At 44.8% G+C, this 26979-nt stretch overlaps 1 protein-coding gene across 2 annotated transcripts in view; it reads left to right on the top strand.

Annotated features, from left to right (window-relative positions):
* EDC4 (enhancer of mRNA decapping 4) overlaps positions 1-26979 on the top strand; it is a 324468-nt gene that overhangs the window by 86585 nt on the left and 210904 nt on the right. For both annotated transcript variants that reach the window (XM_029608825.1, XM_029608824.1), the window contains exons 10-12: positions 4135-4230; positions 18417-18516; positions 26266-26446. In XM_029608825.1, coding sequence (XP_029464685.1) covers positions 4135-4230; positions 18417-18516; positions 26266-26446 — 377 coding nt within the window. The remainder of the gene's footprint in view (positions 1-4134; positions 4231-18416; positions 18517-26265; positions 26447-26979) is intronic.

Consider the following 26979-nt stretch of genomic DNA (forward strand, 5'->3'; position numbering starts at 1 on the left):
ACTGTTTTGGATTAACCTGTCTGATTGCTAAGAAAGGAGAAATTAATACTTAACTAATAATTTCCTTTTCTTTAATAAGGACGGGTTAATTCACCTTTCTGCCCTTGGCTGCCAAATGATGATGATACTTTCCTCCTGAGTGGTTGTGTTTCCAGAGATTATTGGTAAGTGTCAGATCCAGTTCCTAGGTTAGTGATATTACACTCCATGTCTGAGCTCAGTGTTTTCCTGTTAACTGAGTACTTGATTGGTTGTCTGTTAATAGTTACATTCATGTATTGTTTAGTTGTCTACAGTTGGCTTTTGCATAGAATACTGGCATGCTGATGTTAGTGCAGGGGTATATATACACCATGACGTCAGCTTTGCTCACTCTCCATCTGCTGGTAGAGGTGCAAGCCACTGGTGTGGATTAACCTGTTCTTATTAAAGAAAAGAAAATTATCAGGTAAGTAGTAATTTCTCCTTTTCACTGGAGCTTTGTTCATCTACAAGTCCCCATGAGTCAGCCATTTGAGTAAAGGATACATTTTGAGAGTTCTTTATTTTTTTTATTTAAACATTGCTTATAGCCCACAAGTTGTAGTACAAGCCATTCTAAGCGGGGTACAAAATACATAAATATTATTCATAAATATCTGAACTGAGGAGCCTAAGAGTTTGAGTACATACTCTGAAACTATGGCCTGGATGTTGTAAAATCAAATATAAATCTGAAGAAACATGATCATGATTTATTTGATTATTTATTTAAAATACTTATTTTTCACTTTAATAAAATTTGTTTAAGGAGGATTACAAATGTGACACACAAATCATGAAAGTAAAATAAGCAAGGCATACTAATAAAAATGAAACTATGAAAACAAGATAGAATAACATGAACTGGCATCACAGGTATTACTGTAGCTCTTAATCTGTAAGGCACCAAGTGAGGGACATTTATCCTAAAAATTGTCAAAATTAGGAATAAGGCACATTATACAGTGCTTTTACACCTTTCTGATATTGATGGTGGTCTTTTATTCTTGTTTTGCAACTTTCTACTGCTGATGGCACAATCTAGAGCACAGTAAGCAAACTAAGGTCTCCTAGGATCCTTGATTTTAGCCACAGCCTTTTTTCTGCTCATCTTTTGTCGCTAATGCTTGTTGTGGTATCACTGGGGCTGCTGAGAATTGATGTCAGACAGGCTGTGAATGATAGACTTCTCTATCAGTGTGACTGTAATTGGCGTGACTTGGACACAATAGGTGGGTGGTGCACCATGTTGTGGGTCTTAGTTTTTTTGTCCAGCAGAAAAGTGAGCTGGAACTCACTCTAGAGCAGTGGTTCTATTGGGACACTCTTGACAATTAATGCTTAGAGGCTTGACACACTGAACACTTGACCATCACGGGGCTAAATGTAAACATATACCCTGCATCCCAAGAACTAGGATATTTCAAATACAACTTGCAATAGCACAAGAATCAGAATATCTTTTTTTATATCTCAGTAACAGAAACACAAACTCCCTTACTACCAGGCGCACTGTAAAAATACAAAACCCGAAAAAAAACCCCAAAAAACACTCGGCACATGTGTAGCAAACCTTCCATACCACTGTAACACTAATTCAAAGAACTCAGACAGCAATATCCATACCTAATATGGAACCTAACATTGTGTAACTATAGCATGGGTTATTTTTCCCTATATGCATCACCTTGCACTTATCCACATTAAATTTCATCTGCCATTTCGATGCCCAATTTTCCAGTCTCACAAGATCTTCCTGCAATTTATCGCAATCTGCTTGTGATTTAACTACTCTGAACAATTTTGTATCATCTGTAAATTTGATTCTCACTCGTCGTATTTCTTTCCAGATCATTTATAAATATATTGAAAAGTAAGGGTCCCAATACAGATCCTTGAGGCACTCCACTGCCCACTCCCTTCCACTGAGAAAATTGTCCATTTAATCCTACTGTTTCCTGTCTTTTAGCCAGTTTGTAATCCACAAAAGGACATTGCCTCCTATCCCATGACTTTTTACTTTTCCTAGAAGCATCTCATGAGGAACTTTGTCAAACGCCTTCTGAAAATCCAATTACACTACATCTACTGGTTCACCTTTATCCACATTTACTTTACGCACGTAAATGGCTTTTTAAAATTTCTAGGACAGTATGTTACATTTATATGTGTAACTACTTTTCAGATTACCTTCTATGTGAGGACATAACGATATATTTATTTAGAAGCCAATTTGCCAAAAAGTAGTTAAAACAAGTGTGTCCATTTAATAGGGCGGTGAAAGTATTCTAGCAGTGATAGCAGAACTACACAGTGAAAAAGATTTCCTGAAAGAAGCCTTTAAAAAAGAGTACTATGCAAAATTGCAGGAGTCTGCATTTCAAGTAGTAATATCAGTTACACATTTAACTGAAAAGTTTTTTTTTGTTTTTTTTTTTTTGTTTGTTTAATTCTCTAAACTTTTTCTCCTGCACCTCCCTTGTTTCCAAGGGAATAACCATGTTGGGCAGCATCATGGATTATGTCACACTCTAGTACTTAATTGGAGCATATTGTTGCTCAGATCAGCTCTCCAGCTGCTGATCCAGTTGGCTACTAATGTTTGAGACTGAACAGCTCCTAGGTTGTAGGGATCAGGTAAGGAAAATAACTTGAAAGTGTCAACATGACCAGCAATAATCCTCACATTGATGAATTGTGAGGAGAATTGCTTTTCATTGTGTTCTGATATAATCAATACTCCCTTCTATATGCTTCCTTAGTTTACTGGTTATTACTAAATGTTTAGTTGTCTTTCGTACTCAAAAACTAAGCTATGTGAATGAAACTAAACTGCTTCTTTTCACATCTTGAGGCCAATATAATGAAGTAAGAGTAAAAATGTATACTAAAATTTAGTGCACTTTTTCTTTACTCGCACAGTAAAAATAAACTCTTGATGCAGTAAGCAAACAGTATGCAAATATATCAGGAGATTGAGAAAAAGAGTGCAGTAAGACAAAACGGCACTATGCTTAGCGCATCTTATTACATTGGCTTCCATGGTACTTGGAAAAAATTTTTTCAGATTGCAAGATGTTTACTGCTGCTGATTATTCCTCTTATGTGAAGGAGAGCATACAGTTTAACTTTTCCTGAGGTTGGTTGTCTCTCTAATAGTTGAAAGTAACAAATGCATGTGGATCAGTAATGTGGTCCAGAAAGACAGAAACGTTTTTTTTTTTTAATAGTGCGACTTAGATGAACCCACAAAAATAGGTGTGTGCGCTCTATGCTATATTAAAAAAAAACAAACCCAAAAAAAAAAACAACTTCCAGTATACCGGTTTTTAAATTGTAAATGCTACCCCTCTTTCAAATTCCCTGATCCTTTAAGAGACCCAATGTCAAAACATTGTTGGAAAGCATTTCACATAGAATAGCATGTGATGGTCTCAGGCAGAGTGGTATCATTTATGAAACCATATTCAATATAGACCAGTTGGATCTGTAAGTGAGAGCTTTCGTGACTTTCTAAAGTCATTTCATTTTATTGCATTTATTAGTCGTTCTGTGGGAGCACTCAAAATGAGTTATAAAGTTAATTATACAATACATTTGCAAAATGTGACATAAATACGCACACAACTAATTATAGCAATTAGCATAATTACCCTGACAAAAAAATTCCCCATGAAATCATCTCCACCTAACTCTTCCAGAATACCCCACAACCCTATTCCCAAGGGGTCTTGTTCATAGAATAAAATTGCCCATTTCACCCTATTGCAATAGAAAAAAAGCCTAAGATCATAACCCAGAATTAAATCAAGGAAAAATTATGATGCCTAAATAAACTATCACTCAAACGAAGGATAGTATATGCAGTATAATTGAAATACCTGTGTATTTATAGAACTGTTTTATAGAATTAAATATTTGCTATAAAATATAATGTAAATATAAAACACCAATACATTCATTGGTAGCCTTTATACATAGCCATTTTTCAAGTTGGTTGTATTTATGTGCTCATGTTATAGATTCTTATAAATAAGGACCATCTGAAATAAAAATGTCAATTATAAAAATTAATAAGCTAGAATACCTTTCTGGTTTTCTTTGTATGTGCAGTGTTCCTTTCTGGCGGTTTTTGATCACTGGAGCAGATCAGAACAGAGAGTTGAAGATGTGGTGTACAGTATCATGGACCTGCCTGCAGACTATCCGGTAAGTGTCTATGATCCTACAGATCTGGCCAGAGCCTTCAGAAGGACAAGTTTTAAGATTTACTGGATCAAGTTATTTTCCTAAGAATTTGTAGTTTATTTTTATTTAATAATGTGAGAAATTGGTGAGGAAGAAATCTCAGCATATCACATGGTATAGCACAGATTTATGCCAAACATTTTTCAGTGGTTCTCCAAAAATGAATATTTTCTTTGAAATCATGGTGATACTTAAAGCACAGGGAGTATAGCTGTCAACCATTTGCCTCTGTTATTACTTCTTATTAATTTATAGCACTGTGAGGAGTTGGTGCCGCTGCGTCTTTCCTTTTTTGGTCACTTATTTCAATTTTACAGATGTTATTGTCCTCTAAGTTGCAGGAAAAAAGGCATTGTGGTGGGTGTGTTTAGGTCAGAGAGCAAAACAGTGCATGTATGTTCAGTTTCCAAATCTTTGTCAACTATTTTTCCCCAACTCTGCTGGCTATGCAAATAGGTGTGGAGTACACAATGTAAGTAGCTTTTCTTTGAACATTTGCGTAAAGTATGCATGTTAAAACTGCTTGTGTAGTTTGTAGTTATACAGACCGAAAATTACCCCCATGCTGGGTTTGCAATATGTGCAAACTTTTCATGCCTATTTATTATGACCCTATTGTACTCCTGGGGGAATTCAGCGCAAATATTTTAAAATTCTGCTCATAAAAAATATAAATTCTGTGCACAAAAACTTAAAATTCTGCAAATTTTATATTGGTCAAAATAACACAAAATGACGGTCCTTAAGTAATTAATTTTTTCTGTATTAATTTAAAATGTATTACTTAAAGATGTAGAATTTTAAATATTTTGAGCAGAATTTTCCTAGAAATTCACTGTAAGAGTGTCTCTTCCACACTCTCTCCCTATTCCCCTGGAGTACTTTGCCCTCTCAGGCCCCAACTCCTCTGTCTGCCAGTATCTCTCCCCTCTACCTCTTGGGTCAACCCCTTCCACTCTATCGCCACTCCCAGAGTTTGACCCCGTTCTCAGTACTGTCCCTCCCTCCCTCTCTCACACACATGTTCCCTTTCTCTAGTGCAAATACACTCACCCTCATACAGGCTCCTTCACTCTCGCGCACACACATCCCCTCATACAGGGTCCCTCTCTCATGCATACACACACACACACACTCTCTACATACGTTCATGCTCACCGGGGCCTTCATCTTTCCCATGAGTGGAGTGTGTCCCGAGGCATGTGGGGGTGTTCATATTTGCTGCGAATGGTGTGCACGCTCCACTTGCAGCGCTCCGGGGGCCTTCATTTTTGCCGCGACCGGTGTGCTCCGTTCATGGTATGCCGGGGTCTCTGCCATTTTTTGCACAGAATTTGGCAATTATGCGCAAATTCTGCGCTCTGCAGTAGCGCAGAATTCTCATAGGACTGCTATTGGCTGTAGGGTTGCCAACGTTCAAGTGTGTGAATTGCAAACTCTTGGAGGTGCCTTTACGCGCGCACACACAAATCCAAGTAGTATGTATTTTTCATGTTTATAATAAGAACATGCATATATCATCTGTGGAGAAAACCTAAACCACAGTATCAGTAGAAGCCAGCAGGTTAGAGAGTGAAATTTAATGTCTACTAATTTATGCTGTTGGCAGACAAAACTTTATCAAGATTTCATATGGAGATTTCCAATAGTAGAGGGTAGATTTATGGTCCCCTGACACAGCCATGTTTCTTGAAACTGCATCAGGAGGGACCAGATCTAAGATAATTAAAGGGGGTCAAATTGTGGTCAAGAAGGCAAAAAGATGAAATAACAGATACTCAAACAGTAAATGTATAAAGTTGTGATAGTGACATAGTGGAGTTTCACCAATAATCTGAGTTGAATGACTTTTTATTTTATTTTTTTATTGCTTTATTAGATTTAAATCATATTTACAAAGAAACATGAAACAAAGCAAGGAAAAAAGGAAAATTGCAAATCACACAATATTAAATAACCACATCTGTAAAAATTAATTCCCTGTACATACCCAAATCTGTCCAGACTCCTGGGTTTTGCTTCCGTTCCAGCAGATGGAGATAGAGCGTTTCACAGGCACCGCCTCTTAACCCTGTATGCCACCTGCATCTCCTTGGTATTTCTCTGTCTCCAGCAGATGGAGGTGGTGCAAAACCTACGCTTCTGTACTAGAGCAAAAAAAAAAAAAAAAAGGAAGTTGATATTTTCCTCGCAGGATGCTCTCAGGTCCTGGAGGGGACCATCTCTCCTGGGAGCAGGTTGGGAACTCCAGTTTTGCTCCATGAGACACCGGAGGTGACAGCTGGTGGTCCGGCTCCCCCCCCCCCCCCTTCAGCGAGGATCATGGGAAACCTTTGCTACCATTCTTCAGGAGAGTAGTCCCTTTCTTTCTTTCTTTCTTTCTTTCTTTCTTTCTTTCCTGTAAGTTTAAAAAATGTATATTTTTCTAGCGTGTAGCCAGATGGACTCGGGACCAATGGGTATAGTGTACTCCTGATAGCAGATGGGAGACTGAGTCAGATTTCAAAGCTGACAGCCTACATATACCCATGCAGGAAGTTCAGCTCTTCAGTATTTCTCCGTCCCCTAAGCAGATAGGGACACTACACACACTAGAATAGTGTCAGCAATTTTAAACCAAAGAAGAAAGAAAACTTACCTCTAGAAGATGAGCCCCAGTTGAGAATTCCTGAGGTGATTTCCGAGATTCCTCAGAGGTAAGAGTCAGTCCAGTAGCTGACTCCCGGTGTGGACTTAGCCCCCAGGGTGGCTGAGAGGCAGCGGGTGCAGAATCAAGCGCGGTGGTGAAGGTAATTCCCTCTTCCCCCTGCAGCTGAGACCAGGTAAGGTAGAAACCTCTTCTAAGTCTCCGAGGCTCGAATAGCCACCAGATGATCCTTTCCGGCGTCTGTAAAATCGGGTTGAGCATCCCCGTCTGGGCTAGACCCCGATTCGGTGAGAGGGTTCACACACGTGGAGACCCTCCGGGGGGGTGTGTGTTGCCATCTTGTCCACGTGGTCATTGGCGCCATTTCCCCCCCTTTGATCACCATATTGCCTGCTCAACTGAGCCGTGCGCACAACTGCACTCTATCTGTGCCGTGTGCACAGTGACGCGCATAGCGGCCCAGACAAACGGCCCGAGCGCACGAATAGTGCCTTGCGCACAGCGGCGCTCTCATCTCAGCCAGGCGCACAAAGTAGTAGCCTGCGCGCACATCTTGCACAGCCCGCACGCTCATAGTCTGTGCACCCGGAGCACATAACTAAGCCTCCTGGCATGCATACCAACGTGCACAGACTATTTTTGAGTCATTCCACGTGCACAAATCATGGCACTGCCGGCCAAGGGATAAGCCCGCTGTGCAACCTGAAGTGGCCTCCGCCCTGAGCCAGCAGTGCGAAGATGTTCGGGGAACCTAAGCAAAGCCCCCCACAGCCAGTAAAGGAATACGGATCCACTAATGATAGTACCCCGGACCTCTGTATCTCCGACTTGGCGCTTACGCAGGAAGCACTTCAGGGGCCTCCAATAGAATCCCGCCTGGATTCAGGATGGACCCAGGGACCTTTTCCTAGGTGGAATTCTTCAAAGGACTACCAACCTTTGTCCAGGCGCAATCGATACTGCCTGCGACACATCCCAGTCTCCACCAGAAGCACAAGACCTTCCAAACACCTCTCGGATGCCTCGAGACATGCCCCACCTAAGCAAGAGCCTCCCTACAGGGGGATACAGACACCTCAGCTTTTGGATACCTGCCAGGTTCTTATGGCCTGGATTGGCTACTGTTGGAAACAGGATGCTGGGCTTGATGGACCCTTGGTCTGACCCAGTATGGCATGTTCTTACTGACCCCAGTCTCACCGGTTGGGGGCTGTGTATCAGACCCAGTCAGTGCAGGGTCAGTGGTCGGCAGAGGAAGCGACCTGGTCCATCAATCGCCTAGAGATGAGGACAGTGCAGCTGCCTGTGGAGGAGTGTTTTTCCCTTTCTACAGAACCTTACAATTGGAATTTTGTCAGACCGTGCAACGACAGTGACTTACATCAATCTCCAGGGAGGTACCAAAAGTCGAAGGGTTGCCCGGAAGCGGAGATGCTGATATCCTGGGTGAAGCAGCATGTGGCTTTGTTAGCTGCGTTGCATATAGCAGGGTCCAACAACGTGCAAGCAGATTTTCTCAGCCGACAACAATTGGATCCAGGAGAATGGGAGCTTTCGGAGGAAGCGATGACCCTCATTACTCGCAGGTGAGGCATGCCTCATATGAACCTGTTGGCAACCCCAAGGAATGCCAAGGCACTGTGTTTTCTTCAATCACAGAAGAGAGCACAGAGTGGAAGGGATCGATGCTCTAGTGCTGCCTTAGCCGCACAATGTTATGATTTATGTTTCCTCTATGGCCTCTGGTGGACAAGGCCCTAAGAAGGTGATTCTTGTGGCCACGAAGGCCTTGGTTTGCGGATCTGGTCAGTCTAGCAGTGGATGGTCCCCTGAGGCTGGGCCATCTACAGATAGGATACCCGGAGGATGTTGTTTCTACTCTGCTGCGAGCTCGTAAGACTACTTCTTTCTTGGCATATGTCCAGGTTTGGAGAGTCTTCGAGTCTTGGATCAGGGGTTTAATCCCAGGCAAGCTTTGGAGGCGCAGATTCTGTTCTTTTTACAGAGAGGCCTAACAAAAAGGTTGTCCTTTAGTTCCCACAGAGTGCAGGTGTCTGCCTTGGGTTGCTTGCAGGGAAAAGTTCTTGGAGCAGCTCTGAATGCGCATCTGGATGTGGTAGGTTTCCTCCACAGAGCAAAACATTTGCTGCCCCCCCCCCCCCCCCCTTCCTCCAGTTTGTAAGGTGTGTCCTTCCTGGAGCCTTAACTTAGTCCTCAAGGGTATGTGCGAAGTTCCATGCGAGCCACCATAAAAGATCTGTCTTTGAAGGTGCTTTTCTTGGTGGCCATTTATTCAGCCAGAAGGGTGTCTGAATTTCAAGCCCTGTCATGTAGGGAATCCTTTTTCCAGATTTCGGATTACAGAGTTTCCCTAAGGACTGTTCTATCCTTTGTCGAAGGTAGTTTCAGTGTTTCACTTAAGTCAGGCAGTGGAGCTTCCAGCCTTTCCAAATCTAGAAATTGATACGCCTCATGCCAAGGATTTAAGACATTTGGATGTCAGAAGGGTTTTGTTGCGGTATGTAGAAGTCACTAACAGTTTCAGGCTGTCAGATCATCTTTTTATACTATGGAGTGGTGCAACAAAGGGTCAAAGGCCACAATAGAGCATTGGTTGAAAGAGGCTATTGGTTCTGCATATATTTGTCACGGTCATCTTATCCTGGAACGATTAAGGGTTCTTTCTATCAGTTCCCAGGCAGCCTCTTGGGCAGAATATCTAGTTTTTCTGCAAGAGATTTGTAGGGCGGCTACTTGGAAGCCTACATACCTTTGCCAGACACTACCGACTGGATGTCCAGGTCCCGGACATCGGCAATTTTGGTGAAAGTGTTCTTCGAGCAGGACTCTCAGTCCCACCCCGGTTAGGGAAGCTTTTGTGTATCCCAGGATTCTGGATTGATCTAGGTACGTACAGGGAAAGCAAATTGGTTCTTACCTCTAATTTTCGTTCCCGTAGTACCACAGATCAATTCAGAGTCCTGCCCGGTAGTGGAAAGGGGTTTTTAGAGAGTCCGCGCAATCTGTCTACTTTAATTCTGAAGAATGGCACAGATTTCCCATTAGTCCTTTTTCCAAAGTGTTATAAATTTACTAGCGGATTTTCTCTGCTGGTTCCGGGGGATATAGTAGAGTTAATTTGAAAGTTTTTTGTTGAAGCTTTTTAGATTTGGGTACTGATTAATACTGAGGAGATGTAGGTGGCACACTGGGTTGAGGCGGAGCCTGTGAAACTTTCTCTGTCTCCATCTGCTGGAAGGAAGGCAAAACCCAGGAGTTCGGACTGATCTGTGGTACTACAGGAGCAAAAATTAGCAGGTAAGAACCAATTTTCCTGTCCACATTATTGGAGTCACTCAAAATTATTCATACAGTACAAATCTTACCACAATACCCTCAGATACCTAGCTATACTGGGGGAAATTTGTTTAAAACAAGTCTACTAATGAAGAGAAATAACAAATATATAAACTTATTTTTCTGATAGGTATCTATGCACTTACAAGGAAATTTGAGGTAAAACAAAGCTCCCAATGACAAAACCCGAGGTTTTAGCTGAAAAATTGGGTCTCCCTGGAAATTGGGTCCCCCTGAAAATATCTGGGAATATCTGCACACTCTGACCACAAAAGAAAACATCTTTATATTTAAAGTACTGCCTAAAGAAAATCTCTTTATCAGCAGTCAGTGCAAAGGGGATCTAGTACAAATATTTATTTTATTTTTAAATTCTTATATACCGACGTTCCTGTATAGAATACAGATCACACCGGTTTACATGGAAACAGAACAGTCGCTTGGTAGCGATACAAGGAACATATGAAAACAAGGAACATTTAAAACAAGTGGATATATAACTTCAGTACATATTAAAATGAAATAAAATTAGAGCACATTCAAGTAATAACAGCGAAAGTAGGAAACTGTTGAAACTAGGTGGAGGGCAACTTTGAAGCGCTGGTTAAGTGATAAACATTGGGATGCAAAATGAGAACTGCTGAGTTACAGGTTAATTGCAGGTTAATTGAGCAGGTAAGATAATGCATTATGAACAACGGGGCTAGGATGCAATAAGGGGATAAACTGTAAGGTGTGAGGCTGGACATGTAGGGGCAGATGTGGGGCCCCAGATAAAATCTTGGAAGGACTAATTCAAAAGTATGGTGTGACCTTGTCCGAGAAGCGGGTTCAGGGAGTGCTTATCTCTCCAGCAAGGCTTGACTGAAAAGCCAAGTTTTGAGTTTATTTTTTGAATGTCTGAGGGCGGGGTTGTTGTCGGAGATCTGGGGGCAGCGTATTCCAGAGAGTGGGACCCGCTGTTGATAAAGCACACTTCCTTAAGGCGGTTTTTGCTGGGGGGGGGGGGGCATAAAGTGTGCCTTTGTATGCCCTTCTGATCGGTCTGTCTGATAGCTGGAGGGGGGAAGATGTTGTAAATGTCCTTGTGAATCATCATGAGGACTTTGAAAAGAATCCTAAATTTGATGCGTAACCAGTGGAGTTCCTGAAGGATGGGAGTGATGTGCTCTCTTTTGTTTGAGTTGGTGAGAATCCTGGCGGCGGCGTTCTGAACCATCTGCAGGGGTTTAATGGTGATTGCAGGGAGACCAAAAAGGAGGGAGTTGCAATAGTCAATTTTAGATAGGATGATGGCTTGAAGCACCAGCTGGAAGTCTCAGAAGTGAAGGAGCGGTTTCAGTTTTTTAAGGACCTGCAGTTTGAAAAAGCATTCTCTTGTGGTATTTTGGACAAATTTTTTTAGATTTAGTTGGTTATCAAGCAGAACCCCTAAATCTCTAACAGATGGTGAGTGATTAATAGATGTTTTGGCAAATTGGGAGGAGCTCGGGGGATTGAGGAGAACGTTGTTTTCATCCAGCGATATAATGAGAATCTCCGTCTTATTGGTATTGAGGACGAGGTTGATGCTGGTGCGAAGGAGGTTGATTGCTTTAAGACAGCTATTCCAGTAGGACCATGTTTTTTGAAGAGAGTCTGTGATTGGGAGAAGAATCTGGACGTCGTCCGCGTAGAGGTAGAGAGTTAATTTTAGGTTTGTAAGTAACTGGCAGCGTGGGAGAAGGTAGATGTTGAAAAGGGTGGGTGAAAGTGATGATCCCTGGGGGACTCCCAGGTTGGCTCTGACTGGGTGTGATTCTTTATTGTTGATCCTGACCTTGAAACATCTGTTATCGAGGAATGATTTGAACCAGCTGAGCGCAACTCCCTTAATGCCTAAATCTACCAGACGCTCTAATAAGATTGTATGGTTCACAAAATATCAGAGGTCTGCAAAAACAAGGAAAAATCAGGACTACGAGTAGGATATAACACCTCTGTTTCCTCTTAAGCAGGAATTTTCTTTTATCAGGTATATAATAACTTTTAGATATAAAAAATATATCTGGCATAAATTGCAGTACATCAACCATATATTTCTTAAAGTATTCTTCACTTGAAATCAGACAAGGACATGGAAAATTTTACAAACGTAAATTATTAAATCTAAGCTTTTTTTCTAAAAATTCACACTTTGCATACATCAATATCTTATCGTTAACCCCTATGTTAGAGACCGACTGTAAGTTGGAAATAGACATGGAATAATTAACTGCTTTAGATTCTAATAATCGGGCCGATACAGTAAAATTTGCGGGAGAGCCGGCGCACCCAGGCCACTCTCCTGGTGCGCGATCCAGTATGCAAATGAGATCCACGGTAAAAGGCGGCGCTAGGTACACTAGCGCGTCCCTAGCGCTTTCTTTTTGACAGGAGCGGTGGCTGTCAGCGGGTTTGACAGCCAACACTCAATTTTACCGGCGTTGGTTCTCGAGCCAGCTGACAGCCACTGGTTCGGAAAACGGACGCTGGCATAATTGAGCGTCCGTCTTTCAACTCGCGGGCCGCCGGCCGATTTAAACTTTTTTTTTTTAATTTATGAATTTTTTTTTTTTTAATTTGGGGCCTCCGACTTAAAATTGCTATGATATTAAGTCGGAGGGTGTACAGTTTTTTCTGCTTTTCTGTACACTTGCCCGCTGCAGGCAGAAATTAACGCCAGCCTTTGGGCAGGCATTAATTTCTGAAAGTAAAATGTGCAGCTTGGGGGGGGAGGGGGGGTTGGCCGCACGTTTTTCATGTGCTATTACCCCTTACTGTATAAGGGGTAAAACTGCGCGTCAAACGCGCGGGCTAACTGTGCACTCCGCCGGAGCGCACTGAACTGTATCTGCCTGAATGAGATCCTAGCATCCACTACTTTTAGTTTGTTGGTAGTGTCTCAAGAAAACTGACATAATTGGGAGACAGAATTAGATAACATAGAATCAATACCACAACTACTTTCAGATATCTTTAAGGGATATCTCCCCAGATATAGGCGCGTTATTAGGCCCTCCCATTTCTCCTCCAGTCATTACTTGAACTGGAATAGGAAGAGGCACTGAACATAGCTCCAGCAGACAGTGACAGCCTTCCATCTGGTTTGATCCCGCCTGGGTGGCTGGACTGGGGGGAAAAGATCTAACGTCAGGACTCAACAAGAGATCCTCCAGTTCTGTATTCCGTTCTCGTGCAGTGTTAAGCTGGAGTATATTATATGGTGATTCATTGGCCCACAAGTAGGAGTAGAAGTCAAAACTGGAGAGGTAAAAGGAACCTTCCCCATCCTTTGCTGGTTATAAAACAAAAAACTGGCATAAGGGGCATGCTTCTTTGGTGTGCAGCTTTGGCGCACCGGCGGTGGCGCGCCACAGGGCAACTCCTCTAGTAGGCCCCTGATGCGATGTTGTCTGCGTTGGGCATGCCCTGGGAAGCGCTTTACTCCTCTGGGGTCCAGCGAGAGGCAGGTCAGGCAAGGCAACTCACTTCCATGCTGCGGGGTGCCTCCTTTAATTTAGTAGGCCCTCGAAGCAATGATTTCAGCGTTGGGCAGCCCGGATGTCCTGGAAACTGCTTCTCTCCTCTGGGGTCCAGCGAGCAGCAGATCAGGCGAGACGACTCCTGAGATGAATGGCTTAATCAGCAATATACTCTCAAGCAGTTTTCTAAAAGAAATATAGAAAAAAAGTAATAAGTTGAAGCAGAACAATAAATTGGAACAAAAATAAATGGAGTTACAAATTAGTAAAGAACAACTTCTTACCGAATAATTCAACTTACAGATAAACAGAACAGCATAGCTGTATAAGTCAATAGCAAAACAAAAGGTGTCAGACAGAAATCATATGACAATAGCTGTCAATCATGCAAACGTCACATGAATAGGGGCATTTGTGGGCACTTCCCACAATAAAAAATGAGGCTCAGCAGCCCCATCATAACATCTCTTGCCTTACCCCATCACCATTTTGCTACCTCCCACATTTCACACCCTCTGTCTAGCACCAGTATCTTCTGACCTGCCCCTGCTACCCACCTCAAGTCCTGAGGTATAGTAGCTTAGTATTGATGTCAGAAAAAGGCCAAATGGTCCATCTAGTCTGCCCAGCAATTTGCTTATGGTAGTAATTGCCATTCCGTGCAGATTACAGTCAGCTTAAAAGGCTCACTCTGCTCAAACTAAAAAAATAAACAGTTGTTACACAATTACAGCAACTGGCCAGCATTAGTGTACCAAGTAAGGTATACCAAAGGTACATGAAAGAAATCTGTGCATGGTGAAGAGGCATAGTCCACAACAATACTTAAGTTTTTACTTCTAGTGAGAGATCAGAAATCAGAGCTGCCAAGGGGGAACAAATGCCCTCCACTGCCAAACACATTGTGAAGTAATACAAAACCCTGCAAGAAAGATACTTTCAACTTACATAGTAAACCTGCTGTACCCTAACACAGTAATGATCAGACTTAATCAGCAACAGCTTATTCAAGAAAAGGCAGCACTGCCAATATACTGGGCCATAGAACACCAATACACCTATTGGGAAAACAGAACAAGTTGACTTCCACAGATTCCTATCTACCTGCTTGCCATTGAAAATAACCAAACAGCCTATATTTTTCCAGCTGACTAAATTCTTCCCTCTACTATGAATAATCTTACCCAAACATACTGCCAACAAATAAATATAACTAGGACCCAATTGCTCCCAATCCTGTTCATTTGCTGTTTTTTCTCTTTCCCTGGCTGGTTTTCTTTCCTGCTCCCACCCCCAATAATAAGGCATCATTGTCGTCCTGACATCCTACCTTAATTGTTTTATCCATGTCATTATCCTCTGACATCCTTCAAGTTGTCCTCAGGCTGTGGGGATGCGAATGTGCAAGAGACTACAAGGCAGGGAGCCCAGTCATGGGAAGGGGCTGAGGACTAAGCTACAGCAAGCGGAGAGAGAAGAGAGGGAGAGAAACACCAGCCTGCAGAAGGCCCATGGGCAGCAGCATCGGCAACAACTCTAGCCTGGGACCACACTACCAGGCAGAGAAAGCAAGAGCTGCCATGGACATGGTGTGGCTTTTGAGGTACCCGAGCGGGACACAGAGTGATAGTGAGCGAAGAGAAGGGAGACAGCTGGACACTGATGGCGACCAAGTTGCAGCATGATGCAGGCTTCCTTCATGGAGGGCTGGATTTCTAACTACTCGCGGAAGATTGCTGGAAGCTGCTGTCGAACCATTGCCAGGAGTGGAGCAAATTCCCGCTGCTTTACTTAAACATCGTCTGAGCCTGAGAGTATAGGGCGGCTGTACAGATGATTGCCCAGAAGTGCACACCCTCGACCGCCCCTCATTCCACTCTGAGGCTTCAACATGGAGCTGTTGCTTCATCGCATAGATTTAATGCTCGCTTGACTTTCTCTTCAAAAAGGCAAGCAGATGCTGGGCGTACTAAACATGTGACTGCTGTTAGTAGTTAGAGGTGGAGGTTCTCTGGTAGCTGGCTAGGGGGTGGAGCGGATGGAGTGGGAGGATGTTGGGGCTTATCAATTCCCCATATCCTGTGGGGGAATGCATGCAGGCAAGTTGCATTAATAGCAAGCATTAGAATAGCCCTAAAACTTCCTGGTTGTAGTGTAGTGCCCTCATGGACTGTAGTGTTAAACCACAGTGTCTCCAGACTGTCAGGGAATGCAGGCTGCCGGCATGTTCCAGTATAGCTGCCATCTAGATTGGAGAGTTAAAATCCGGACAATTTCCAGACATTTTAGTTCTGTCTGGCTTCTGGACACTGCCTTTAAATTTTGTACCATCTGGAGAAAAATCCAGACAGTTGAAAACACTAATAAGAACATAAGAAATTGCCATGCTGGGTCAGACCAAGAGTCCATCAAGCCCAGCATCCTGTTTCCAACAGAGGCCAAACCAGGCCACAAGAACCTGGCAAGTACCCAGACACTAAGAAGATCCCATTCTACTAATGCCAATAGTAGCAGAGGCTATTCCCTAAGTCAGCTTGATTAATAGCAGTTAATGGACTTCTCCTCCAAGAAATTATCCAAACTTTTTTTAAACCCAGCTACACTAATTGCACTAACCACATCCTCTGGCAACAAATTCCAGAGCTTAATTGTGCGTTGAGTGAAAAATAATTTTCTCTGACTAGTCTTAAATGTGCTAGTTGCTGACTTCATGGAGTGCCCCCTAGTCCTTCTATTATCCGAAAGTGTAAATAACCGATTCACATCTGCTCGTTCAAGACCTCCCATGATTTTAAAGACCTCTATCATATCCCCCCTTAGCCGTCTCTTCTCCAAGCTGAACAGCCCTAACCTCTTCAGCCTTTCCTCACAGGGGAGCAGTTCCATTCCCTTTTTCATTTTGGTCGCCCGAATAGGATGTGAGATCAACAGGACAAGTTTGGGAGCCACTGCTATGTGGATTTAGTATTGCATCTCTGAAGTTTGCAACAGAACAGTATCCTCTTCAGTTTGGAGAAGAGTTGACTGAGGGGGGAAACATGATAGAGGTCTATAAAATGAGTGGAGCGAAACGAGTAAATGTGAATTTGTTTACACTTTCAAAAAGTAAGACTTGGGACCCACAATGAAGTTACTAAATTGTACATTTAAAATTAATAAGAGAAAATATTTTTACTCAACACTTAATTAAGCTCTGGAATTGCTGCCAGAGGATGTGGTGAAAACTGTTAGTGTAGCTATGTTTAAAACAGATTTGGACAAGTTCTGGAGAAAAAGTTCATAAACCATTATTAAGGTGAAGTTGCAGAAATCCACTGCTTATCCTTGGGGGTAAGCAGCTTAGAATCTGTCTACCCCTTGGTATCCTGCCAGATACTTGTGACCTGGATTTGCCACTTTGAAACAGGATGCTGGGCTTGATGGACCTTGGTCTGACCCAGTATGGTAAATCTTATGTTCTTATCAAAAGCATGCCCTTCTAAATTTAATCATTTTCAGTTATACTGATCACTGATTTGTCCAATCTGAGCTGAGGAGCTCAATTAAATGGGCTTCAAACCAAGCAACCTGGCTCCTGAGGGAGAGAAAGCTACACAATTTGTTATACACAAAAGGTTTTCAGAAATCAGATGACCATTCAAATTGTCCTGATAGAGGTCGGCATGCAGGAAGCAATGCTTTACTTCAACAAGCAAGGAGGAATGGAATCTCACTGTTTCAGGAAGCTAGGATGTATTGTTAATTTGGATAAGAACTGAGCAATGTTATTCCTTTCCAGACCCCCAATACCTCGCCCTTGTGGCTTGACTGTTATGGGGAAAGTAACATATTCCTATGGTCTTTCTAGTTCAGTGTCTCAAGTACTTAACTGTTTCTAGATAGTAATCTAAGGGTGGGCAACCCTAGTCCTCAAGAACCACAAACATTTACATGCATTGCCTTCATTTTATGCATATTCAATGAGGATATCCTGAAAACCATGCCTGTTTGTGGATTTTGAGGACTGGAGTTGGCCACCCCATACTAGAATGTCATAATTGCAAATGGAGGAAGTTTGCTATCTAGTGTGAGGGCAATGTGCTATTTCTTTTTCTGTTTCACACAAAAACTGCTTGAATGTCTTCTACATATTTCAGGACTCAAAACTAATTGTTAGAGTACATCTCAGCATAGTTAGAGCTAGCACCATTGTAAGACTTATGTGGGGCCTTCTTTACCTGAAGCCTTCGATCAAGCCACCCACAGATTTGCAAAGCCTCAACTTGCTGCTCAGTCTACAGATTGACATCCCATTACAGATTGGACAGTGGCCCCTGACAGCAGGCTTGGGAAGTGCATTCTTCAGTGTCTTTTTGAGGGTTGTTATGATTTAGGATTGTCTTCCAAAACTGTGTAACATTAAACAGTGCTCAATGGAAAAATTCAGTAAAATAGAAAAACTATTCACGTCTCTATTGTTGATATCCTGAGGACTGTTTTACTGATGGCGAATGTTCTTTTTAGTTTAACTCTAGAACTTGTTTTTTTTTGTATATAATGCAGTTCATTTGAACTAATAGGAGTTTATATCATTCAGGCTAAAGAATTAAATACAGTGAAACACAGTACATCTTTTTGTATCTGTTTTGGATTAAATTCAGGTTCTCCCCAGATCCATTTAACTCCAGTGTGCTCCCTGGACTCAAGGCCTGCCTGGACCTTTCTGCTGAATATCTGATCCTCAGTGATGTACAGCGAAAAGTGAGTATTCCACCACGTTTTTATTCTGCACAAGCCATAAGGAGACCTCTGCTTCTCTGTGTGAAAAGAGAGGTGACACGCAAGTTCTGTGGTTATCAAGTGGTTAAAACACAACTGTCAATATCAGCTTTTGGGATGGAAGAAATCCTGTCTTTTGTACAATGGTGACATCTGTTAGCAAAAGTTGGTGTGAAAGAAGCATTCTACGCCTTTTGAAAATATTTCTTGCCAGGTTAGATTCTTAAAGGCAGATGTACTGCTATAGAATAGCTTTCATTTGAAGAGTATCTAGTGTAAGGAATAAAAAAGTGACATTGTGGCTGGCCCCATATCTTGGACTATAGTGCTGCACGCTGGCACAAGGGATCTTGGTTTGGATCTCCTGTCAATCGGGCTAGTTAGATAAGGAGATATCATGGAGGTAGTGCACTCGGGTCTGGGGAATGAGGGGGGGGGGGGGTGGCTACCATTTTTGTGGTGACAGCAGCTGACCAACACATGGTGCTAAGGTATTTGTCTCCTAGTTAATATTCCTCCAGGCCTCAGGCTGGTAAGGGTATCCTGAACCAGTCAATCAAGTCATTGGGTAAAAATGCAGGGAAAAAATTAATCCATTTATTAATTTTGTATCTGTTTATATTTTAATTTTTTTATTGTACACCACTTTGAGCATTATACCTGGTCGGATAGGTAGTCTATAAGAGCCTTAATGAAATAAATCGGACACCAGCAATGTGTACAGATAAAGTTTTGAAGTTGAAATCACCCATTCAGAAAGATGTCTGCATAGTAGCTTCAAGGTTTATTTCCTCAGCAAAGGAACCAGGAAAGAATAGCCAGAGACGAACAAATCACTCACAAAAGCTACCATGGAGGTTAAATAAAAATGCTTTCTTCTATTGAAACTTCATTAAAATACTACCAGGAGTATATGGCAACTCACAAGGGTCACATCAGTCTCATGCTCATTTTACTTCTGCTTCCTCCTGAGGCTGATGTGTAATTCTTTTATTTGGGAGTTTAGCTTACTGGCATGCTGGTATTTTCATGGATTCTCAATAAAAGTGTTTCATTCCACTTCACTTTAGTGTTTGTGAGTGCATTTGTTCTGCTGATGCTTGTTTTGTGTGCACAGCTGGATGAAGAGTGGATTTTTGATCCACTGGATTTTGGAGTGGAAAAAATACCCATAGCACGTCTCTTAATGTTTTCACTTACCTCTAAAATAACCTTTCAGTATTTTTATGCAAAAAAATCTAGTATTTTGCATGCTGAGTGAGTCGTCAAGTTTGGGCTAGATCAGAAATTTGGACCACTAACATGAACCGGATCTTTAAAAGAAAATGATAGCAATTGTGTACTGCATGAGAGCTCTTGAAATTCTCTAAGCTTTGCCATGTAGTTTGCCTGAGCATTTGGCAACAACCTAGTGCCACAAATTATTCTCCACACTTTGGATCATATCAACTCATGCTGATTGTCAGCACAAAGAGCATCAAACACAGAATGAACAGATCACACATTTATTTTTTTTACGTTATTAGTCTACTTTCCAGAGGAAAGGTTTTATGAAATTGTTTGTGTGTGCTTGTGTATCTCCCCGATTTTTGTTTCTATCCACACCAAATTTTCAGGGCATGTCATGAGGAAATAAGGACTCTGACAGAACTGTGTTTTTTTTTTATACCAGGATCTGCATTTACTTTCATCCTGGAAAGTAAACGCTTTAGTTTTGGGTGGAATTTCTTGTTTTATGTATTTTTAAAAATATAATTTTTTAAAAGGATTTAGAGAAATTGCACGAGAATTTCCCTTTATTTTTGGTTTTATTGTAAACTGCTTTATTAGAAAAGTGGTGTAAGCGTATTTATAAACTAAATTTTAAAAAATTAACAGTATGAATTTCCTAGCGTGTAGCAGATGGACTCAAAACAAATGGGTATAGTGTGCTCGTGCTAGCAGTTGGAGACGGATCTGCCGTCAGCACGGGTACATATACCCCCACAGGAAGTGCAGCAAATCAGTAATTTCCGTCTCCAAAGTAGTTTGGAGCTACCTCACGCTCGCTGAGCATGTTTCCAAATTCTAACGACTAAATTCATAGAAGAAACCTACTGAAGACAAGCCCTGCGCTCCTGTGGTGATACCAGGCGGTCACTCACCCAGTTGAGTTTCCCGAGCTGACTTCCGTGGTCCCTCGGAGGTAAGAGCCTCGGTCCGGTGGCCGGTTCGCGGCAGGGACCTAGCCCCCGAGTGAGGAGGCCTCGGGCGTGGCTTGGCCCCCGAGCGTGACTAGTTCGGGCGCGGCCTAGAGTAGAGGCAGCGGGTGCATTTCCTTATGCGCGGCGGTGAAGGTACTCACCCTCTCCCCCCGCAGCCGGAGACCGCCCGGGTCGCAGCCGGGAAGCGCCGAAGACCAGGTAAGGCGTACATCTTTACTTGGTCGCCGAGGAAGTGTGGACTAACTGGGCTGGCCTACGAGGCAGCCCGCCAAGGAGGTCGCCAATTGCCTGCCTGCTCACCTTCGCCAACTAAGCGCACGTTGCTAAACGCCTGCGATAGGTGCACGTTGTTAGCGCCCGTTTATGGGCGCACGTTGTAAAGACGCCCGTTTATGGGCGCATGCTGTTAAGCGCGCTTGTTAGGCGCACATCATTGGGCGACACTGAATTTCAGGCGAATGGAGCATAAGAGAGCCCATGTGTCCGCAGAGCCGGCACTTCCAGAATCAGGCATGAAAGCTCTAAGCCTCTGCTCAGCATGCAACCTCAGAGCCACACAGAGCGAGGTAGCAGACTCACTGTGTGCCCAATGTGAGGAGGCCATGGGAGTTCCAGGTCAGGATCGGTCCCAGCCCAGCAGTTCCTCAGGGAGCACACGGGACTTAGCAGGCCGCGGCGAGCAGCCAGGGAACCCGAGAGACCTGGTGACCCTACGGCCAGATCCGGCTTCGCTTTCCTGGGTTGAATTATTCAAGGGGATTCACGCCTTTGTCCAGATGCAGTCTGCTCCTCGAATGGGTCTTTCTGTCCCAGTTGATCCGGCCCCTGGACCCTCGAGACCTAGGCGCGGCCACTCGCCACCCGACAGCCCCGATTATGGGGATTCGGATTGCTCCGAGGAAACTGAGGAGCCCCCCGAGGAGGGTGAACTTCCCTTGGAGATAGAGCCATATCGGACCATGAGGCGCTTCTTTCCGAAAGAGGATCTTTCAGGCCTGGTCTCACAATGCCTATCGGAACTGGCCATTCCGGGCCAGGACACCCTAAAATGAACCCCCTGTTAGAGGGCCTGCGCCAAACGACTCACCATTTTCCCCTCCTACAAGCAGCACAGCAGCTAATTGATCTGGAATGGAAGGGACTGGAGGCCTCATTCAAAGGGGGTCGGGCCTTGGCAGGCATGTACCCTCTGGATCCGGCGTCCAAGGAGCTGCTGGCGTGCCCCAAGGTAGGCGCCATAGTCAACGCAATAGTGAAGCACACCACCATTCTGGTTGAGGGGGGAGCGGCCCTCAAGGATAGGCATGACCGCATGGACACCATTCTGAAACAAGCTTTTGAGGTAGCAGCCATGTCCCTACGAATCGCGACCTGCTGCACCGTGGTAACGCGTTCCTGTTTATCACAAGCGAGAAACAACACCCAGGGACAAGACATGGAATCAGCTCTCGCATTTCTCACTGACGCAGCCTCCGATCTCGTCCGTACGGCAGCCAAGGGAGTGTCGTCCTCAGTGGCAGCCAGGAGACAGCTTTGGCTACGTAATTGGGCGGCAGACTCGTCCTCCAAGACACGACTCACAAGAATGCCCTTTAAGGGTTTCCTACTGTTCGGTAGCGATCTCGAGAACTGGGCTACTAAATGGGGTGCCTCTCCCTTACCCCGTCTACCAGAAGACAGGTCGAGGAGGAGCCAGCGTTCTTTTTCTAGACCATCCAGAGTTAGAAATTCTCAGCGCTTCAACCCTTACAGGACTCGCTATCGGGCACCTCGTTCCCAGGCCAGGAGCCAGCCCTTTCGGACTAAGCACAACAAGAAGAGAACCGGCTCGAGTTCTGGCCCCGGCCACAATCCACAATGACAATCAGCCGACCCATCCGTGGGTAGCAGCCACAGGGGGCAGGCTAACCCTCTTCTACCGCAGGTGGGTCGAGATCACTCGGACCAGTGGGTCCTCGCCATCATCCGAGAAGGATATTACCTGGATTTCCTTCGGCTTCCGCCGAACAAGTTTCTGGAATCTCCTTGTTCACCGCTCAAGAAAGCGGCACTAGAAGTGACCTTACAGAGGCTCCTGGCCCTAAACGCCATAGTCCCAGTACCTGCAGGAGAGAGAAATTCTGGGCATTATTCCATTTATTTCATAGTACCCAAGAAGGAGGGCACTTTCAGGCCCGTCCTGGACCTCAAGTCAGTCAACCGACACCTACGGGTCCCCAGCTTTCGCATGGAAACTCTACGGTCTGTCATCAATTCAGTACAGCCAGGGGAGTTTCTCACCTCCCTAGATCTGTCGGAAGCCTATTTACATATCCCAATCCATCGGGATCACCAGCGCTATTTACGCTTCAAAGTCCTGAATCAGCACTTTCAGTTCCGAGCTTTACCCTTCGGGTTAGCCACCTCGCCACAGATCTTTACCAAGGTCATAGTAGTAGTGGCGGCGGCACTCAGGAAGGAAGGAATTCTCGTCCATCCCTATCTGGACAATTGGCTGATCAGGGCAAAGTCACCGGAGGAGAGCCACCGGGCAACCAACAGAGTTATAGCTCTTCTGGAAAGCCTAGGATGGGTAGTCAACATAAACAAGAGCTCCCTACAGCTGTCCCAGTCGCTGGAATACCTAGGAGTCCAATTCGACACCCAAGCAGACAAGGTCAGCTTGACCTACAAGAGAAAGTCAAAACTCCGGAATCATCTGCAGGTCTTGCTGAGAGCCAGCCAGCCCACAGCTCGGGATTACCTTCAGGTCCTCGGCCTCATGGCATCCACTCTGGAGGTGGTGCCATGGGCGAGGGCTCATATGAGACCATTGCAATGCGCCCTTCTATCTCGATGGAGCCCACGATCGCAGAACTACACCAAACACCTACCTCTGCCGTCCAGAGTGCGGAATCAGCTACGGTGGTGGTTACAGCCCGGCCACATGAGCCGGGGCTCAAGAATGTCCTCCCAACCTGGATTCTGCTCACCACAGATGCCAGCCTGAACGGATGGGGAGCACACTGCGAGGAACTCACCGCCCAAGGGCGGTGGACCAGAGAAGAGTCAAGGTGGAACATCAACCGCCTAGAGGCACGGGCAGTCAGGTTAGTGTGCCTGCGATTTGCCCACAGACTTCGCGACAGAGCGGTCAGAGTGATGTCAGACAACGCCTCCACGGTGGCATACATCAATCGACAGGGTGGAACCAGAAGCCAACAAGTGTCCCTAGAAATGACTCCCCTGATGATTTGGGCAGAAGCAAATCTCCAGGACATCTCCGCCGTCCACATCGCCGGGAAGGACAACACGACGGCAGATTTCCTCAGCAGAGAAAGCCTAAACTCAGGGGAGTGGCAGCTGTCACCCACAGCTTTTCAACTACTTGTGGATCAATGGGGGACGCCAGCCATGGACCTATTAGCGGACAGGTCCAACGCTCAAGTTCCCAGATATTTCAGCCGCAGGCGGGATCCTCGAGCCCAGGGGATCGATGCCCTGGTACAGCCGTGGCCTCAGGGGATCCTGCTATACGCCTTTCCTCCGTGGCCCCTGCTGGGCGCCATTGTACACAGGATTCAGCGACACAGTGGCCTAGTTCTTCTAGTGGCCCCGGACTGGCCAAGAAGACTACTGGCAGGGGATCCTCTACCTCTGCCTCCCTACAGGGACCTGCTACGGCAAGGCCCCATCCTCCACGAGGATCCAGCTCAATTCTCTCTTACGGTCTGGCCATTGAGAGGGCTAAACTGAAGAAAAGAGGATACTCTGAGCCGGTAATAGATACACTCCGAGCACGCAAGTTCTCCACATCGCTCACATATATCAGGGTCTGGAGAATTTTTGAAGCCTGGTGCGACTCTCGCAGCACCAATTCGCATGCCGCTAAGATTCCTATCATTTTGGACTTCCTACAAGATGGACTTCAGAAGGGGCTGTCCCTCAGCTCCATCAAGGTTCAGGTAGCAGCACTGTCTTGCTACGGTCCCAGGAGTGACGGCAACACCATTGCCAAACACCCAGACGTTTCACGTTTCCTGAAAGGAGTCAAACACATTCGCCCGCCACTGAAGTGGCCAGTGCCCCTGTGGAACCTCAACCTAGTATTGGACTTTCTAGCGGGATCCGCCTTCAGGCCCCTTCGAGGCCTGTCTCTCCGTTTGTTAACCTTGAAGATGGTATTCTTGCTGGCTGTGTGTTCAGCACACCGCATCTCAGAGCTACAAGCACTGTCCTGCTGTGATCCTTTTCTCAGAATCACTCCAGAGGCTATCCATCTTCGCACGGTTCCATCCTTTTTACCCAAAGTGGTCTCACACTTTCACCTCAACCAAACCATATCCTTGCCTACCACGGAAGGTTTGAAGAAGTCGGAAGAAGGTCGAATGCTATGCCATCTCGACATCGGCAGACTGATGTCCAGATACCTGGAAATGTCAGAAACAGTACGAAAGACGGACCACCTGTTCGTCCTGCACAGCGGGAAGAAGCAAGGGGAAGCGGCCTCACGGGCCAACCATCGCCCGCTGGATTAAAGAAGTTATCAAGGTAGCCTACGTAGAGGCGGGAAAACCACCGCCTCTACAGGTCAAGGCTCATTCTACCAGAGCACAGTCGGCCTCTTGGGGAGAAACTAAGCTGCTGTTGCCGGCAGAGATATGTAAAGCGGCGACGTGGTCCTCCCTCCATACCTTCTCCAGATTCTATCGTCTGGACGTCCAGGCCCGGGAGGACACAGCATTTGCGAGGGCAATCCTAAACGGTCCTCGGGCAGCCTCCCGCCCAGTCCGGGAGTCGCTTTTGTACATCCCATTTGTTTTGAGTCCATCTGCTACACGCTGGGAAATGTTGAGATTACTTACCTGATAATCTCTTTTTCCTTAGTGTATGCAGATGGTCTCAGCATCCCGCCCAGCTGCCGGTATACATGGGGATTCGCCGACTCACGGTAAGCCATGTTTTCTTATCTAGGGCATCCACCTTGCTGGGTGTCGACGCCTTTCGGCTGCGTACACTGGCGGTCTCCAGCTACCATCAATTGGTCAGGGTAATCCTGTTCATTTAAATCGATCGGTCAGTCACACATATATCCATAAAAGCTTTTGCAAGGAAGATTACTGATTTGCTGCACTTCCTGTGGGGGTATATGTACCCGTGCTGATGTCAAATCCATCTCCAACTGCTAGCACGAGCACACTATACCCATTTGTTTTGAGTCCATCTGCATACACTAAGGAAAAGGAGATTATCAGGTAAGTAATCTCAACATTTTGCAAGTTTCATCCATTGTATAATGAGGAGTATTCCTGGGGAAGTATTTGCCTGAGTGGGTTAAGAAGCGGTAGGGAAAGGCTGTAATTTTATGCTTATAATAAACTTGAAGTCAGAACTGCTGCTCATTGGATCCATTCCCCAGATTGTTGGGCATGCTATACTGGTGGCATGTTTCTGGTTCTGTTGGAGGATAATGGGCTCACAAGGCCTTGTCTTGTTCTGGACACAAGGCCTTGCTCCTTAATTCACCCACAGCAATTTTCTCTCCCAGGTCCTGTATGTGATGGAGCTCCTGCAGAGCCAGGATGAGGGCAGAGCTCTTTTTACTTCCATCTCAGAGTTCCTCCTTACTCACCCTGTGCTGAGTTTTGGAATCCAGGATGTGAGCCGCTGTCGTATGAGACATACAGAAGTCCTCCCAGCTGAGGAAGAGAATGACGGCCTCAGTGCAGGTGAGCAAGAAACGTAAGAGCACTTTCTTAGCACCCAGTCAGATGAATGCAGAACAAGTGAGTTATGCACCTTTACCAGCAGATAGAGGTGGAGCAAACTGACGTCACAGTATATATACTCCTGCAGTGACATCAGCCTGCCAGTATTCTCCGTCTCCAACAGATGGTGGACCTGCATCTCCCTACTGGGGATTGCTTCATTTTGTAAAAGGAGAATTAAGGATATTACGTTGCCCTGCTCTCCTTGATGATACCCAAAGGTCCCTCCCCCAGTTGAGAATTCCTGAGGTGATTTCTGTGGTCCCTCAGATGAGTGGTTTGGTCCGGTAGCTGGTTTTTCAGCCGCATGGACTTAGCTGCTTAAGCGGCAGAAAGGCAGCAGGTGCAGGAAGCTGAGCACACACATGCCCTCTCCCCCCGCAACCAGAGACTGTCTCTGTACTCAGGTAGGGCTGAGCTCAAATAAGTTTAAAAAAAAACCAAAAAACTAAATTCCCTGTACGTACCTGGATCAGTCCAGACCATGGGTTATG

Source organism: Rhinatrema bivittatum, chromosome 7 (genome assembly GCF_901001135.1).
Source record: "Rhinatrema bivittatum chromosome 7, aRhiBiv1.1, whole genome shotgun sequence".
In the NCBI taxonomy this organism is placed as follows: Eukaryota; Metazoa; Chordata; class Amphibia; order Gymnophiona; family Rhinatrematidae; genus Rhinatrema; species Rhinatrema bivittatum.